The 18,973-nt window shown below is 43.9% G+C and overlaps 1 protein-coding gene across 3 annotated transcripts in view; it reads right to left on the bottom strand.

Moving 5' to 3' along the window:
* Nucleotides 1-242: 242 nt before the first annotated feature.
* Nucleotides 243-18,973, bottom strand: part of MTARC2 (mitochondrial amidoxime reducing component 2) — a 39,052-nt gene continuing 20,321 nt past the window's right edge. The window contains exons 5-9 of one of the 3 annotated variants that reach the window (XR_007148310.1): nt 11,964-12,025; nt 11,805-11,876; nt 9,908-10,038; nt 9,614-9,737; nt 243-487 (exon numbers count right to left, since the gene is read on the bottom strand). Coding sequence is in view for 2 of the 3 variants with exons in the window: in XM_047841205.1 (XP_047697161.1) it covers nt 9,912-10,038; nt 11,805-11,876; nt 11,964-12,025 (261 nt within the window). In the remaining variant the exon portion in view is untranslated. The remainder of the gene's footprint in view (nt 488-9,613; nt 9,738-9,907; nt 10,039-11,804; nt 11,877-11,963; nt 12,026-18,973) is intronic. The other 2 variants (XM_047841205.1, XM_047841206.1) reach the window with 2 other exon arrangements.

The raw sequence follows: 18,973 nt of genomic DNA, 5'->3' as shown, positions 1-18,973 counted from the left end.
GGCAGGATTCAACCGCCGTGTGAAGGCCAACATCAAGGATTTGTGGGAACACGTATAAGGCACATCAGAAAACAATGATCTTGTTTCCCATTTCTCCTAAAAAACACGAACGACAGGGGAGAGGATGTAAACACGTGGGAAAAAGAAATCTGCGGCTTTTTGACTGATTCTTTAGACTTTCTTTACTCACCAACAGTAACGTCAGGGGTTAAAAAGTGTCATCGCTAGAGCAACATTCCAAATAATTTCATAGACAATTTTATTTATTTAAAGAATCCTCATTATGTCCAACCTATATACCTCCTTATTGCTGAATCACCTCTAATACTTTTCCTGCATTAATGTGGAGCATGCGTAACTTCAAAAAGTTACAAAGAGATTCGGCTCCAGGGTGAAGACGGTCAAGGGCTGGGTAGCACAGGACGTGCCGAGGTGGTGTTGGCGGCTGTCGGTAAAGTCCTCATCAAAGCCTCTGGGACGTGGAAACCTGAATAAATGACAAGGACCTCTGATTATTTGTTTTTTTCTCCTACAGGTCATAAATAACTCACACACTCACAGAACAGTCACTCAATATAGTTAAAATGCAGGAAACATGAACCCGTTTGTCCCGGGCCAAATTACCTTCATGGAAAAGAGCAGCCTATTAAGACTGAGTGGCCCGCCCACTTCTGGCAAGGGCCCAGAGCCCGGATCTCTCTCACATGACATGAGGTGGCACACGAGGGAAGAACACTTTTGAAAGCCATTAGTCAAAGGGCGCCTGAGTGGCTCAGTCGGTTAAGCGTCCGACTTCGGCTCAGGTCATGATCTCACGGTCCATGAGTTCGAGCCCCGCGTTGGGCTCTGTGCTGACAGCTCGGAGCCTGGAGCCTGCTTCAGATTCTGTGACTCCCTCTCTCTCCGCCCCTCCCCAGCTTGCACTCTGTCTCTCTCTCTCTCTCTCTCTCTCAAAAAATAAATAAACATTAAGACAACAATTTTAAAAACATTAAAAAGAAAGCCATTAGTCAAGATGTTAAAGAATATGTCTGTTTCCCACAAGTCAATAATTCCACTTTAGCAATCTACCTTACAGAAAACTTGATTTGAAAGTGACTCTGCATACAAAGATATATATTATTATTTACAACAAAATTGGATGTAGTCCCAGTGTCAAATACTCTAAAATGGTGCTTATTTATTTCTACAACGTAATGCTATGAAGCCATCAGAATGACCTTTGAAAAGGCTGGAGGTCTCTGGAAATGTGTATGATACATACTTCTGCATATATTTATCATATATGTATGATATATATCTGCATACATATATGATATACAATATATATCTGTATGATATATTATACATGCATATATTATGAATTATATGTACATATTACATATATATATACACACACACACACAAATTATGGCTACATTAAACAAACAAAAAAACACCAGAATTAAAAAAAAAAATTTTTATGAGAGAGAGAGTGGGGCAGGGGTAGACAGAGAGAGAATCCCAAGCAGAATCCACACTGTCAGCACAGAGCCCAACGTGGGGCTCGATCCCACACACCATGAAATCATGACCTGACCCAAGATCAAGAGTCGGACTCTTAACCAACTGAGCCACCCGGGCACCTCCAGAATAAAATTTTTAAACAGTGACACGGGGTGATTTCTTTCCTCAACTTTGCTGGTATTTTCTAAATCCACCATGAGGAACATGTATTGCATTCATAATGGAACAGGTAAACTCTTCTATAATTAAGTTTTAAATTTTAAATGGATAAGTAACCCCAGTGCAAATATTAACTGCTATTTTTGTAAAGCTTTAATCAACCTGTCATATTAAGGATTCAGAATGCAAAAATCATAGTAGGCTCACAAAGTAGATAAGTAACGTTACCATTATTTTTAAAGCCAAACAGAAATGCCCAGCAGAGAAGAAAGTTCTCTATGCTTCTGGGGCATGGACGGCAGGACAAGTGCCTGTGGTGTGTAGGGGCGGGGGGCGGGGGGCAGTGCTGGATAATAAAGCTGAAAGGGAGCTTGGGGCCCAGTGGCCAACAGCATCTCTGTCACGTGAAGGGTCTGGGCACTCACACATCCCTCACCACACCCACAGCGTGCACCCTGCGTACGTCTTACGCCATCACCCCTGCTTGGCCCTTCACATCCCCTCTTGGCTCCAGTCCACCCCACGCGTGTGTTAAAGAGCAAAATTTAACTGAGTGAACTGGAAGATCTAATCGACTTTATTAAATGATTCATAAATCAGGCAACATCACATCTAGCAAGTAGAGGGGACCTGTGCTAAACAAAAGGAAGGTTTTTAAAGGCAGAGAGAAGATGAGAGAGAGAGAGAGAAAGAGAGAGAGAGAGAGAGAGAAAGAAAGAAAGAAAGAAAGAAAGAAAGAAAGAAAGAAAGAAAGGACGGGGAGGGAAGGGGAGGGAAGGGGAGGGAAGGGGAGGGGAGGGAAGGACTTTATTAGCAAGGAATGTGCTGTTTAGGCAAGGGGTCTATCCAGCAATTTGCTGCTACTGACCAGGAAATTCCACGTTGCCTGGTTAAAAATTACATTCCTGGGGGGTTGAAACTGCAGTCAGGTTATACAGTAAGTCTTGATTTACTGACTTGAAACCTTAACCTAAGTGAAGCCATTGTGGGGCTGTGGTTTTCTTGTTAACAATCCCCCCTTCTTTTTTTAATTTTTTTTTTTTAACGTGTATTTATTTTTGAGACAGAGAGAGACAGAGCATGAACGGGGGAAGGGCAGAGAGAGAGGGAGACACAGAATCGGAAGCAGGCTCCAGGCTCTGAGCCATCAGCCCAGAGCCGGACGTGGGGCTTGAACTCACGAACGGTGAGATCGTGACCTGAGCCGAAGTCGGACACTTAACCGACTGAGCCACCCAGGCGTCCCTACAATTCCCCCTTCTTTTTTTTTTTTTTTTTTTTTAAATTTTTTTTTCAACGTTTATTTATTTTTGGGACAGAGAGAGACAGAGCATGAACGGGGGAGGGGCAGAGAGAGAGGGAGACACAGAATCGGAAACAGGCTCCAGGCTCCGAGCCATCAGCCCAGAGCCCGACGCGGGGCTCGAACTCACGGACCAAGAGATCGTGACCTGGCTGAAGTCGGACGCTTAACCGACTGCGCCACCCAGGCGCCCCAACAATTCCCCCTTCTTGATCAGACCCTCAGCTTAACAGAGTTGTGCTCAAAATTTAAGGAATTTGCACCACTGTCGGCTGTGCTCTGTAGTTCTCGAACCTTCTGTTGACCCTCTGTGCGGCATTCACGGGTCCGATGTTTTTGCTTTTTCTCTGTGATAGTCACACACTCGAGGTTTACATACTTCAAGTCTATCACCCTCTTTGGTCCTTTTCTGAAGGGGCATACTGATAACCCATACCGACTGGCCGTCGAATGATTCCAAGGTACAGGTGCGCAAAGGGTCTAGAGAGAGGGAGGTCTGGGGTCTCTGGGAATGAAAACGGTTTCATTTTGTTTTGTTTTATTTCAGACTTTTGCAGTTTTATAGATGTCTCTCCACCAACGTCTGTGTGTAATTGGAGTCATCTTAAATGTAGTATGGTGGGTGAAAGAACGCAAAAGCTGAAACATGGGGCTGGTCAGGGAGCCAGGGAGAACCAAGCGGCCTTCTTGGGTTTCCCATAATTCTGACTGTTCATTTTGTCTACAGCCACTGTCCGCCCGCCTTCATTTTCCTACGTCAGGAGCAGACCGCTGCCATGTTGTAAGGACGTCAAGGTGGCAAAAGCCTGGCAATGAGGGGCCTTTTTGTTTTTTTCCAGAAGAACAATGGACCTCATCCACTTGCCACACTTTTACAGTGCAACATAAAGAAGGCTTAGTATTACTGCTTATTTGACAATGCTTCTCATGTAATGTGACGTATCAGATAAGTCCAATTAGTTTATTAGCAAATCTGTTAGGAATGTTCCAGCTCAAAAAGACTTAAGCAGACCAAAAGTCCAGGAGGAAAAAAGAAAAACTTTTGTCTTTTTAACAGACAGAACCCCAAATTCTAATTTTGCACCAACTTAGTTTTGATATTAAAACTTATTTGTAGGGGCGCCTGGGTGGCTCAGTCGGTTAAGCGTCCGACTTCGGCTCAGGTCATGATCTCACGGTCCGTGAGTTCGAGCCCCGCGTCGGGCTCTGTGCTGACAGCTCAGAGCCTGGAGCCCGCTTCGGATTCTGTGTCTCCCTCTCTCTCTGCCCCTCCCCTGTTCATGCTCTGTCTCTGTCTCAAAAATAAATAAACGTTAAAAAAAATTTTTTAAATAAATAAATAAAACTTATTTGTAAATAAATTAATTTTAATGTTAGCCAGGTTGACCACATTAAAATTCCTTTTCAAGGACTCCTTTTCCACAAACCTTCTACAACTTTATCGTTACTATTATTTTTTACATTTTGATTTTGTGCTATGCTTTTCTTCTTTGAACAATGAGCCTCACCTTAGGACAAAATTATTTTCTTTTCCCTCAACAAAAAAAATAGATTTCTATTTCTTATACCTTCTGTTACTGAAAACACATCCTACATTCCTGGCATATGGAGATGTTCTCTTATTAATTTTAGTAACTTTAATTATATATATGAACTCAAATTTTTAACCTTTAGAAACGTTAACTAAAATTAAGCAGTAAGCAATTATGAACTGTTACACCAGTGTTCTTTAGATATGTAAATTTACCAATACATTTTTTAATTTCTAGACACATGGGAGTAGAGGCCCCTTTTATTATTATTATTATTATTATTATTATTATTTTAATGTGTATTTATTTTTGAAAGAGAGAAAATGAGCAGGGCAGGGGCAGAGAGAGAGGGGACAGAGAATCCAAAGTGGGCTCTGTGCTGACAGCAGAGAGCCCCATATGGGGCTTGAACTCACGAACCATGAGATCATGACCTGAGCCAAAGTCAGACGCTTAACCAACTGAGCCACCCAAGTGCCCCTAGAGGCCACTTTCAGGAATGAGAGAGCAAGACAAAAGGGTCTCCAGCGACCACCTGGCTGAATACAGACAGGCCCATCAGGTGACCCACCTCGAAATATCCATAAGCCCTAACTGACCAATAGGCTACTTACAACCAGGCACAGGTACCAAAAAAGGGAAAAAGGGAAAATTCCATGTCGCCACACCTCTTCCTCTTCCCCCTTTAAAAACAGCCCCAGCAAAAAAAAAAATAATAAAATAAAATAAAATAATAAAAATAAATAAATAAATAAATAAATAAAAACAGCCCCAGCAAAAAAATAAATAAATAAATAAATAAATAAATAAATACATACATACATACATACATACATACAAACAGCCCCAGCCCACTGCTTCATTGCAGATGATCTCTCCTCAGCTGTCCTTCCTGCTACCCCCTTGAAGTGTATTCAATAAACTTGTACCTTTGTTCTGCCTCAGGTGAACTCTTTTTTTGTTTGTTTTGTTTTGTTTTGTTTGTTTGTTTGTTTGCCTCAGGTGAATTCTTGATCATGGCCCTTTCCACCAGCTTCCACCTAATCATTCGTTCCGCATTTGGGGGCCCCCATCCGATTGACAACAGACACCATGATGTGCTTTTTCAAAGTACAGCCTTCCAATGAAGCACAAACATGCTTATTAACAGACCCAAATTTATTTTTAGTTTCTCTGTAATAAGAAAGCCAAAGCAGATAAACCTAGATTTAATCATTAATGTTCTAGTATTTTATCTCATTTGGAAATAATCTAGATACTCAAGAAATTTAACTTAGCAAAACTTGTTTCAGTTTACAAAAAGATTTGGGGAGACTAATTGTAAGTACACACACCATAATATAGAACTGTTGTGAGAAGAATTGCATCTACAGGCTCTTATTTCAAATTTATATCTAAATTTATATATAAATCAAATTTATATCTAAGTCATTTGCTCTGTTACAAAGAAAACCACAGGCCCAAAATGGTATCACGTGGGGTAAGGCCTCAAGTCAGTAGACTGAGGCTTAAAACCTAATCTAATTGCCCCAGAAATGTAGTCTTAATGAATCAGTCAGGAATTTTCTGATGGGGACCAAGGAATCACCACCTAGGCCCTCTCCATCCCCCAAAGGAAGCTGAAGTGATCTGCATGTCAAGACCTCCTGTTCCTGCCTGGAACTATCCTTTTCTTTTGCTAATAACTTTCTCGCCCACCCCCCCACCCCCACCATTTCTATAAAAACCCTCCATTTTGAACAACTCCTCGGAGCTCCCCAGTACTTGCTAGATGGGCTGCTGCCTGATAAAGCTAGTTAGATCTTCAAATTTATTTGGTTGAACTTTGTCTTTTAACAGCTCCCAACAATTATGTATAGATTAGCCGCGAAGGGGTGTCTGGGTGGCTGAGTAGAATTAAGCGTCCAATTCTTGGTTTCAGCTCTGGTCATGATCTCATGGTTCATGGGATGAGCCCCTAATCAGGCTCTATGCTGACAGCTGTGGAGCCTGCTTGGGTTTCTCTCTCTCCCTCTCTCTCTCTGCCCCACCCCCACTCATGCTCTCTCCCTCTCAAAATAAATTAATAAACAGAAAAAAGAAAAAGATTAACCACAAAAACTATGAGACATGAGGAGAACTCATTCATTCTCTCAAGCTATTATGCTTTTGTTTACAAATCCTCTAAGTGATAACAAGTACTTATTTAGCTAGTAAACTCAAGTAGGACAAAAGTTTTATATTTAATATTGATAACTCTAAAAGACATGTCTATTTTAATAGACCAACAACCTTGAGTTAGCTTTAATACCAAATATTTCCTCAGATCACGTGAAGCTGGAAAACATTTGGGTTAGTTTCTATCTTTTTGAGAGTTCTAGAATGCCCAATCCTTACAAATGCTTGCCTTCACACCAACAAAATGGAGCTCTTTTACAAATTAATTTTAGCACTACCATCCAGAGGTAGGAAAATATGTCACATTCATAACATACACACAAAACACACAGATGTAAAAACCTTAGAGTTACTAGCATTGCTGACGAAGAGTTTTAAGATTTGTATCTGTGTCTGGAATTAAGGAGGCCTGCTAGAGTTTGGGCACAAGTGCCCTTAGAGTAGTTTATATTTTCAAAAAGGCCTCTCTTCTTTTTTCTTTTCTCCCCTTAGTCTCAGGTACCTGATTGTGGGCTATGCTTAAATTTCAAAGACATGATAAGATGTGTACAACTTTAAGGAACACAGAAAGAATGGAAGGTCTGCCAAGGACTTTTGTTTCCTTAGGCCAATAATTTATAGGTTTTTTGAAATAGACAGGAACAGCTTTGGGATTGGTAAAGGAACAGGTGAATTTTGAATTGCCTCTAGAGCTGACTTGTATTTTGCAAAAGATCTGTCAGATAAGGACAGCTGTTTTCAATTCCTTAAAAAATTTGGATTGCAACTTAAATGATAGTAGGGGTTGATCCACGCATCCAACTACATTATCCCCAATTTGCTTTTCTCCCTCTTGGTTTATAGTTTGAATTTTAAATATTTCTGGCAGGAGCGCCTGGGTGGCTCAGTTGGTTAAGCATTCAACTTCAGCTCAGGTCATGATCTCGCGTATTGTGAGTTCGAGCTCTGTGTCAGGTCTGTGCTGACAGCTCGGAGCCTGGAGACTGCTTCCGATTCTGTGTCTCCCTCTCCCTCTGCTCCTCCCCACACCCCACGCTCTCTTGCTCGCTCTCTCTCTCTCAAAAATAAATAAACATGAAGTATTTCTGGCAGTACTGAATAACCCCCCTTGGATAAAAGATGGTCCTCAATGAGGGGGCAATGGATATTACCTTCCCCAAAGCTAGAGTCAGTCTCAAGGACAGCTAAAAGAAAGAACCAACAACTCCAAATTCCAGACAGGCAGAAAGCCAAGACCAGTTAAACAAAACAAGACAGGCAGAAAGGCAATGGTTACCCCTGGGAGAGAAAGGATCTATAAACAACAGGTTTGGATTTGGAAAGGAAGGGGCAACGTGAAATTGTATTTTTCTCTCTCAGCTGGGCACTACAGACAGATTCAGAAGAGCTGATTCTGGTAAGAATGTTTACCCTTTGCTGACTTCTGCCAGTCTTCCTAGGAGGCCCTTTGCAATGATGACAATAAAAATCATGGCTAATATTTACTGAGCATTTCTTATGTTTCTTGTAGAGCCTGCTTTTAGGCAACAGGCTTGAGCTATGGAAACTTGAACAAGGCAAAAGGGCCCCCAGCGAACACGGAGCTGGATGCAAACAGGCTCGTTAAGCTTTAAGCCCTAACTATCTACTTAAAATTGGGCACAGTTCCTAACACTGCCAAAAAGGGGGAAATTCCACACGTCCCTACACTCCATCACTCTGCTCTGTAACTATAGCCCCACCACCACCACCACCACCTCGTGGCAGACAGTCCCTCTTTTGGGATCTCGCCCCTGCTCCCTTGCTGTGTATTCAATAAACTGCTACCTCCTTTGTTCTTCCCTGGGTAAATTCCTTCCTGGCCCATGCTAGCTGCTCCCACCTGAGATGCCCCACATTTCTGTTGCAATGCTGCAACTTAATGTAAATTCACTTTGATTGTTTTAGGGAGAACTATCTGTATTCCCACTTTGCAGATAAGGGTACTAAGGCTAAGAGGTTAAATAACTCAACCAAGTTAGGAAATGGAGCTGCTAGGATCATGAACCCAAGTCTACCCGCTGCTGGATCTAGACTGTCTGGACTGTTGCCCCACATTGTCCTCAAGGATTGTCAAGTGAGGGGCACCTGGGTGGCTCAGTCGGTTAAGGGTTTGACTTCAGCTCGGGTCATGATCTCATGGTTCGTAAGTTCAAGCCCCGCATCGGGCTCTGTGCTGACAGCTCAGGGCCTGGGGCCTATTTCAGATTCTGTGTCTCCATCGCTCTCTGCCCCTCCCCTGCTCATGCTCTATCAAAAATAAACATTAAAAAAAAAAAAATGATTGTCAAGCGAGAAGGTGAGAAGGTCAGGCCAGAATTAGAAAGAAGGATGGTCAAGAGTTTCATACATGAGGTAACTTTCAAAACTCAACTTGGTTTTTTGAGAAGAGTCATTTGAGAAAGTCTTCCAAATGACTTTATTTCTATAATTTGGGGGTCAGGCATTATGCTCCAGGCATCAAGGTTTTATTTGGCCTGATGAAATCAGTGTGAGAACATTATTTTATGCCTCACGATTCAGAATCCAGGCACCTTGATGCACTGATACTTTTCAAACTTTAAATCATATTTTAAAAATAAATTTTTTAGGGGCTGGGTGACTCCGTTGGTTAAGTGTCTGACTTCGGCTCAGGTCATGATCTCACAGTTCGTGAGTTCAAGCCCCACATCAGGCTCTGTGCTGACAGCTCAGAGCCTGGAGCCTGCTTCAGGCTTTGTGTCTCCCTCTCTCTCTGCCCCTCCCATACTTGCACTCTGCCTCTCTCTCTCTCTCCCTCTCTCTCTCAAAAATACATTTAAAAACAATTTTTAATAAATTTTACAAAAAGTATTCAATGTTTTTCTCCAAGTTGATATTGAATAATGAAGCACTTCCCTTCCTTTCACTAACAGAGACAGAAAAAAAAATCGATACAGAACTCTGGTGACCTGCTCACCTTTATTTCCTTATTCCTCAATGAACTGAGAACATCTACCTGTCTTCTGCTGGGGCTCCTGCGTCAGCATTTTTATAAGCGAATGGGAAGTGTGAGAGAAGCCCAGTTGGACCAAATCAGATTGCTGAGGGAAGAAAAAGAAAAGGCACTTTTCCAACTCCCAAGAGCAGGACCCAGACCGCTCATTCTGCTAAGAGTTACAGCAGCAAAACATAAAAACATGTCAACACCGGAGAACGCGGCCATGGCTTTGAGGCGCTGCGTTCCGGCAGCAAAGCCGGCCCTTCGCCATACCATGTCACGGTACCATCCGATACACGGGGTCACCAACGTTCAAGCTGCCGACTTTCTCCACTGAGTAATAGACCCCAAAAAGTGGCGACGACTTGTAGATCTGCTTCTCAGAAGGATCACACAGGCGGTAGCTGAAAGAAGCAAAAATTCACCGTCAGGCACAAAAGGGAAATAGGAATCTAAGTGCTCTCAACAGAATTCGGGTTTTTATCCTCAGGTGACCTATAAATAAGCAGCAAGCCTTTTCTGCTCCTTGGACAGAGAAGTCTGGGGGCAATTAGTCAAACCGCACATAATCCTGGTTTTTCGAGAAGCATCCTCAGAGTCTAACCAATTTTTCCCTGGCTTCAGCTTGAGGCCAAAAAGAAAAAACTTATATGTGTAACTCAAAATAAGTAGTACATTAAAAAATAAATAAACGGGGTGGCTGGGTGGCTCAGTCGGTTAAGCGTCCGACTTCAGCTCAGGTCATGATCTCACAGTTCGTAGGTTCGAGCCCCACATTGGGCTCTGTGCTGACGGCTTGGAGCCTGGAGCCTGCTTCCAATTCTGCGTCTCCCTCTCTCTCTCTGCCCCTTCCCCACTCACTCTCTTTCTCTCTCAAAAACAAATAAACATTAAAAAAAATTTTAATAAAAAAAAATGGCATGGGGCTTGACTATTGGCAAAGTTTTTTTTTTTAAAGCCCTATCTAAAGAAAACTAACTGAATCTCAAAAATCAAAAAACAAAACAACTGTATATTTGAATCATAGACCCCAAAGAGTGGGAGTCTATCATTAACCTCTTCTTCTAACTTAAACCCACTGAAAACAAATAATAAAACAGACCAAAGGGAAACAAAATAGAATACACCTCCCCAAAAACTGTTAACTTAGTTTTAAAAACACGTTCTGCATTTATAACTAAAGTCAACCCAAATTCCTTAAATATCAAAACAAAACACCTGCCATAAAAGAAGTTCCTCAATAAACAAACTGACAACTCATTGTGTTCCAGTATTTCTAATATTTCATTATACAACTTCAATTAGTCTCACATTCCTTGATGTTGAGTCTAATAAAAATAATTACAGTATTTGAGGTCTTAATTTAGAAATACATATTGAATGTTATTAAAAATTGATGTGAGAGGGGCACCCGGGTGGCTCAGTCGGTTAAGCGTCTGACTCTGGTTTCTGCTCAGGTCATGATCTCACGGTTTTGTGAGTTCAAACCCCACGTCAGGCTCTGTGCTGGCAGCTTGGAACCTGCTTGGCATTCTCTCTCTCCCTCTCTCTTTACCCCTCCCCTGCTGGCTTTCTCTCTCTCAAAATAAACATATAAACTTGATAGCGGCTCAGGTCATGATCTCACGGTTTGTGAGATCGAGCCCCGAATCGGGCTGTGTCCTGACAGTGCGGAGCCTGCTTGGGATTCTCTCTCCCCCTCTCTCTTTCTGCCCTTCCCCTGCTTGTGCGCTCTATCAAAATAAATAAATAAACTTAAAAAAAATTGCCAAAAGTACTAGAAGATTAGTCCATAAAAAAAGAGGAGGCATGGGGCGCCTGGGTGGCTCGGTCGGTTAAGCATCTCAGGTCATGATCTCACTGTCTGTGAGTTCGAGCCCCGTGTCGGGCTCTGTGCTAACAGCTCAGAGCCTGGAGCCTGTTTCAGATTCTGTGTCTCCCTCTCTCTCTGCCCCTCCCCTGTTCACGCTCTGTCTCTCTCTGTCTCAAAAATAAACAAATGTTAAAAAAAAAAAAATTAAAAAAAAAAAAAAAGAGGAGGCAACTTCCACTAACAGACACATACCAACCAGAAGGTGAAGTGAAAGGTGCTCACACAGGGCACCTACACCCACAGGTAATTCTAGGACGGGGATAATATTCAAAGTACATTGGACACATTGCTGTTTACCTCTTCAGGGTTTCCAGTGGCTCCTTCCTGTCTATCACTCCGGTATCTGGGTCTACAGTGGTCAAAATGCACCTGTCATTCAAAAACCAAGAGCTAGGTAGAGCCACAAGCCAATGAACGTGCCACACCCCAGAGGTTGACTCTCGAGAGAACGCTTACCTGGGGCAAGCCAAAACCTTTTTCATCTCTACGCTGCCAATGAGGAGCTCATCCCAGGTATCCTAAGAGGAAAGGATAGGTCATCTTGTGATTTCATTAGTCTTCAAAGCAGTTTATTCTTTGGCTGCTACCAACTATGAAACAAGAAGAAGGCAGCGAGCAAGACACCAAGAAACATGTCCCAAAGGGACGCAAGGGAACACAGCACATCGGTGAGTCCAGGATCCAGCTCCTCACTCCCGGTCTCAGAAACCGGACTCTATCAGTACGGCAAGAACAGACCTTATTTGGGGGGCAGTTGGCCATGAGATTCATAAGTGAACTAGAAGGGCAACTTGTTGATATATAATGAGAAATGTATAACTTGCAAGACAATCCCACTTTGTCCTTAATAGCTAAGCTACAGTGGAAGCCACATTAAAATCTGATGGTTCTTTGGGGGCGCCTGGGTGGCTCAGTTGGTTAAGTATCCGACTTCGGCTCAGGCCATGATCTCACGGTTTGAGTTCGAGCCCACATCGGGCTCTGTGCTGACAGCTCAGAGCTTGGAGCCCGTTTCGGATTCTGTGTCTCCCTCTCTCTCTCTGCCCCTCCCCTCTCTGCCCCTCTGCCTCTCTCTCTCTCTCTCTCTCTCTCAAAAATAAATAAACATTAGACATTTAAAAAAATCTGATGGTTCTTTGACAAGTGGGACATCACCCAAGGGAAGTCAGTTATGAGATTCACACATTCAACACTTCCACATCCACGGAGAGGCAGCCTGCCCTGGGGGCGGGGAGTGTGGGCAGAGTCCACAGTCACGGGCCCTGCCTTGCTTTCCCGCCCTTGAACAGTGGGTAGTGCCGACATCTGCCTCAGGGCTTTAGTAAATCCTCACAACTTTAAAGAAGGAACTATTATGATCCCCATTTTGCACAAAGAAACACAGACCTGCCGAGATTGCAAAATGTTCTCTAGGTTTGAAAACTTCAGATTCTGAGGGCAGGGCTTCTAACCACCCAGCTTGTAAATCAATCTCTGTCTCTATTCATCCGTCTACACATACACATATGTACATGTATACACATACAGATGGAGATCATACAGATGACATTATATATACATAGATACATATACTCCTACACACACACACAGCACACACGTATAACGAGGGCATGTTATAGGACTCTCTTGCTAACAGGGAGCCATCTGTTATTGCATCACATGCGATAAGAATGTCCCTTGACAACTTGTTTCCTGCTCTCAACCCAAGTGAGGTTTGGAAGCCATAGGTCCAAGGGATTTGGTGAGAAGTCAGTCTCCAGGTAAGGAAATGAGGCATCATTTTGTCTCATCTGGTCCTTTACTCCCCCTCAGGGGACATGAGAGTTTCTGCTGGCGGCAGGGCAGAGCAGTGGGGAGGGACTAACACGTAATGTTTCCTCTTCCACCCCGCTAACCAGGTTCCAGTCATGCTCTGGCGCTCTTGCAGGGGTGCATTAACCCCCCCAGGCCTAGCGGGGTGACTTGGCAAACACAGGAAAGGCACTCCAGTACCTAATGGGGTCTTTCCACCTCACAAATCTCCTACAGGATACGAGCACAGCTGACGTAAAGCGGTCTCTGTGGATGCCCTGGGTTCCCACCCACCATTTATGAAAGCAGTGCTGTAATGAAATAAAGTCTGTGTTCCCGGGGCGCCTGGGTGGCTCAGTCGGTTAAGCGGCCGACTTCGGCTCAGGTCATGATCTCGCGGTCCGTGGGTTCCAGCCCCGCGTTGGGCTCTGTGCTGGCATCTCGGAGCCTGGAGCCCGCTTCGGATCCTGTGTCTCCCTCTCTCTGACCCTCCCCTGTTCATGCTCTGTCTCTCCCTGTCTCAAAAATAAATAAAACATTAAAAAAAAATTAAAAAAAAATAAAGTCTGTGTTCCAAACAAGCAGTCGACGGATGGACTACACAGCCCTCGTAAAAGGCAAGGATCACCAGGTAACAAACAGAATCTCTGTACCCTATTATGCGCCCTATGCGAACAGCAAAACTGCAAGACAATCAGAACAGGTGGCTCACCTGGCAGAATGTGACCCCCACCCCCCCCTTACCTCCCCCACTCCCCCCACCTTCCACCACCATCCCCCACCAGGAGCGTGACCAGTAATACGGCCTCTGCACAGGTAAGTGATGGGCGCGGTGCTACCCTGGCCTGGGGGCAGCCCAAAAGGATGGATTTGGCCACACTTGGCCACACGAGGGTGCTGTGGCCCAAAGAATGTGAGCCCATAGGTTCCCAGCGGGTTGCTCGCCCTCAAGTACCTCCCTTCCAATGCCTTCGTACAAGGGATGGTGAATTTCATATTTTAAGCCACAGATCTGTAGAAACTCTACTTCATGACTATGATATGAGGCAGGAAAGTCTGAACAGTTCAGTTGGGGTTCCTAGCTTAATAAAACAGATTCAATCTTGCTCTTTCACTCTTAGAGAACTGCAGGACCCAGTTTAGAATAACATACTGTCTGCATTCACAGAAACTGTCTGAGGCTCCCCAGTTCTAATCACCTATGAAAATACTAATAACTTTATATAATAACATCACTCTCATCCTAATCTGATCATGGCTGGCATTTTGGGTGCAAAGGGTTACTTACAGTAAAAAAACACTAAGCAAGTTTAAATGTAATTAGTAACTCACTTCTTAGATGAAAATAATAAGACCCCCTTATTAAAATTAGTGTGAATTGAGAATGCATAAAATTAGGGGTGCCTGGGTGGCTCAGTTGGTTAAGCATGCGACTTTGTCTCAGGTTATGATCTAATGGTTTGTGAGTTTGAACCCTGTGTCGGGCTTTGTGCTGACAGGTTAGAGCCTGGAGCCTGCTTAGGATTCTGTGTGTGTCTCTCTTTCTCTACCCTCCCCCCCCCCCCAGTCTCTCTTCTCTTCTCTTCTCTTCTCTCTCTCTCTCTCTCTCTCAAAAATAAATAAGCATTGGGGCACCTCAGGTCATGAGCTTATAATGGTCTGTGAGTTCGAGCCCTGCATTGGACTCAGTGCTGACAGCTCACAGCCCAGAGCCTGTTTCAGATTCTGTGTCTCTCTCTCTGCCCCTCCCCTGCTCATGCTCTGTCTCTATCTCAAAAATAAATAAAAACATTAAAAAAAAATTTTTTTAATAAATAAATAAGCATTAAAAAAATTTTTTTTAAAAAGAAACCCTGTGGCATTCTTCCTACACACACACACACACACACACACACACACACACACACACACCACGCACGGAGTGTCCCTTTCTCTGGGCTCCCTCGAGTGTGGTTACACATCTCAGCCCTTATCTGTACCTCAACCATCCAGCTACTGAGCCCTTGATCCTGCTTCGTCCTGAGACCCCTGCAGTCAGACACAGTGACTTCATTTCTGTAATTTCAGCATCTATCTCAGAGACGAGCACCCAGTAAACCTCGATAAACGTCTGTTGCAAGCATGAGTGTTCCAGAATCTAGGCCAATGTGTAAACTTGCAGGGAACAAGTTTCCTTAGCTGAAGTAAAACTCCACGTCACAGCCAAACTTCCTTCACCGACTAACACAAGATGCCATACACTAGGAATTAGCAATTTACATGAGATGCGACTTTTCACTTAGCAGATTTAGTAAGGATTACAGGCATCGATGCTGGCAAGGGCATAAGAAAAAAGGCGCTCTTCTCAGCTTGTGGGAACATAAATTGGTATGATCGGTATGCTTCTGCAAAGCAATTTGGCAATATATACGGAAAGCCTTGAAAGTTCTGACTTAAGGGTGCCCGGGTGGCTCAGTCAGTTAAGTGTCCAACTTCAACTGAGGTCACGATCTCATGGTTCCTGAGTTCCAACCCCTTGTCGGGCTCTGTGCTGACAGCTCGGAGCCTGGAGCCTGCTTCAGATTCTGTGTCTCCCTCTGTCTGTTCCTCCCCTACTTGCTCTCTCTCAAAAATAAACATTAAACGGTATTTTTAACAAATAAATAAAATTCTGAGTCAGCATTTCTTAAGAATCAGTTGAGAAATGTAGACAAAGACTGTTTTACAAAGCTGCTTATTAATTATGTAAGGGGAAATGGAAAACCACCTACAGGCTCAATCACAAATGGCTAAGTGAGTCATTGCAGAGTTCAAAGATACACTAATACAGAACCACAGAGGAAGTGGTTCTTTTTTTTTTAATTTTTTTAAATGTTTATTTATTTTTGAGAGAGAGAGAGAGAGAGACAGAGCGCGAGCAGGGGAGGGGCAGAGAGAGAGGGAGACACAGGATCCGAAGCAGGCTCCAGGCTCCGAGCTGTCAGCACAGAGCCCGACATGGGGCCTGAACCCACAAACTGTGAGATCATGACCTGGGCTTACGTCAGACACTTAATCGACTGAGTCACCCAGGCGTCCCCAGAGTAAGCCACACTTAAGAAATTACCTTTGTGCCAAAAAAAAAAAAAAAAAAAAAATTTAACTTTATCTGAAAAAGATTCTTGAATTGAATCATTGAAAAGCTTTCCCCATCTCTGCAGCCCGGGTTCCAGATTCTCTCCGAGGCTTTCTCGTGTATGCTGGAGAACACTGGGTGGAGACGCAGTGCGTTTTATCCTGAAAGTGTAAGTCTCCTCCTGTTACACGCTGGCTGGTGTATGTTCCTACAGAATCACAGGAGCCACACTCCTGTAAACCTCCATGCATAATAAATGTGCCAGGAGGAATTCGTTGTTTGGGGAAATCCAGGCAGAAGGGCGGGACGGAAGCCTCAGCCTTTCTGCCAAGCTAGCTTCCATTCCCTGGAGGCCGCCGAAAGGAAGCAACGGCAGCCACAAGCTACAAAAGTGGAGAGGGGAGACCCTGAATCCTGGCTGTTTGTGCATCTCTGAGGTGCATGCACTGGGTTGGATACTCTTCGGGGCTGATGCGGCTGAACCTGTCCCAGGCTCCTCTCAGGGAGGTGAGAACCACGAGGTTTCCAGTGCCTCGTGGAGTGAGAGACCCCAGTCTCCCCTCAGGCTCAGCTCCTGACGGATGCTAAGGGGCCCCACACCCACCAATAGCAGAGTTGGGGAGAAGCAGCCACCGGTTCCATTCCTAAAGGCAGCAGCCTGGGGGCTTTGAACTGCTCTTCAGCACCCACAGCCCACACTGAGAATCACAATCCTCCAGCAGACGAGAGAGGGGGATGAGTGGGCGGGGGGAGTCCCCCAGATGACTCCTACCTCCACTATTCTTCCATCATCACTACCTGAGCATCTGTATTTGTGGGCTATTCTCTAGGGTAGCTTTTAAAGCAAATGGCTACTCTTCAAGGACACGGAGAAAGAGGAACCCCCGTGCACTGTTGGAGGGAACGCAAACTGGTGCAGACACTGTGGAAAGCAGTGTGGAGGTTCCTTAAAAAATTAAAACTAGAAGGGGTGCGTGGGTGGTTCAGTCGGTTGAGCGTCCAACTTCGGCCAGGGTCAAGATCTCGAGGTTCGTGGGTTCGAGCCCCGCGTCAGGCTCTGTGCTGACAGCTCGGAGCCTGGAGCCTGCTTTGGATTCTGTGTCTCCCTCTCTCTCTGCCCCTCCCCTGCTCACTCTCTCTCTCTCTCTCTTTCTCTCAAAAAATAAACATGGGGCGCCCGGGTGGCTCAGTCGGTTGAATGTCTGACTTCGGCTCAGGTCACGATCTCATGGTTTGTGAGTTGGAGCCCCGCGTCGGGCTCTGTGCTGACAGCTTGGGGCCTAGAACCTGCTTCGAATTCTGTGTCTCCCTCTTTCTCTGCTCCTCCCCTGCTCATACCCTTGTCTCTCTCTCAAAAAAAATAAAGATTAAAAAATAAGCATTTTTAAAAATTTTAATTAAAGTAATAATAAAAAAATTAAAAATAGAATTACCATATGATCCAATAATTCCAATACTGGGTATTTACCCAGAGAATATGAAAACACTGATTCAAAAAGATACATGCACCCCTATGTTCATCGCGGCATTATTTACAGTAGCCAAGATCCGGAAGCAGCCCAAGTGTCCATCAATACATGAATGGTCACAAAAGAGGTGGTATACGTTTACAATGGAGTATTATTCAGCCACAAAAAAGATCTTGCCATTTACCACAACATGGACGGACCTAGAGGGTATTACGCAAAGTGAGGTAAGTCAGACAGAGAAAGACAAATACATACGATTTCACCCATGTGGAATATAAAAAAAAAAAAAAATAGGGACTCCTCGGTGGCTCAGTCAATCATCTGACTTCGGCTCATGTCATGATCTCACGGTTCGGGAGGGGATGGGTGAAAGAAGTAAAGGGGATTAAGAGATACAAACTTCCGGTTACAAAATAATTCAGTCACAGAAATGAACAGTACAACGTAGGGAATACAGTTAAAACTACAGAAATAATGTTGCACTGTGACTACCCTGATCATGGTGAGCACTAAAACGCAGAATTGCCGGACCACGATTTTGTATACCTGAAACCAACGTAACCCTGTACGGTAAGTAGACTTCCATTTTAAGATAAGTACCTTACCTGTGATGCATAAATGTGTATGTTTGTGGGATCATACCTGCTCAAAGGGAATACCCACGTACTTTTGTCATTGAAGGCTTTTATTTCCTTCGTGATCTGAAAAGTTAACATATCTACAGGCACAGGTAAAATATGTTAAACACGATTCGGTAGCCAGATCCCCGCCCCTAATTCAGTTCAACAGGTTAAAGGTTTGCTCATTCAGGACCAGGGATAAGTAAGAAAAAGACAGTGAAGGAGATCTTGAGAAACCAACCTTATGTGATTGTTAGAAAGATTAAACGTGCTCACTTATAAAAAAAAAAAAAATGGAACGTAGAATGTACAAAGGAAGTGTTTATGTAAAAAAAAAAAAAAAGCCAAGAAAGAGGTCATATTGGAGAGGTTTGAGAGATATTTGTGATAAAGTGCCTTTACTGATCTCTCTCTCTCTCTCTCTCTCTCTCTCACACACACACACACACACACACACACAGCCTAACAGAAGAAAAAGACAAAAGAAATTAT

This window comes from Prionailurus viverrinus, chromosome F1, assembly GCF_022837055.1.
Source record: "Prionailurus viverrinus isolate Anna chromosome F1, UM_Priviv_1.0, whole genome shotgun sequence".
Taxonomy (NCBI): domain Eukaryota; kingdom Metazoa; phylum Chordata; class Mammalia; order Carnivora; family Felidae; genus Prionailurus; species Prionailurus viverrinus.
This window is presented reverse-complemented; position numbering and strand designations above follow the sequence as displayed.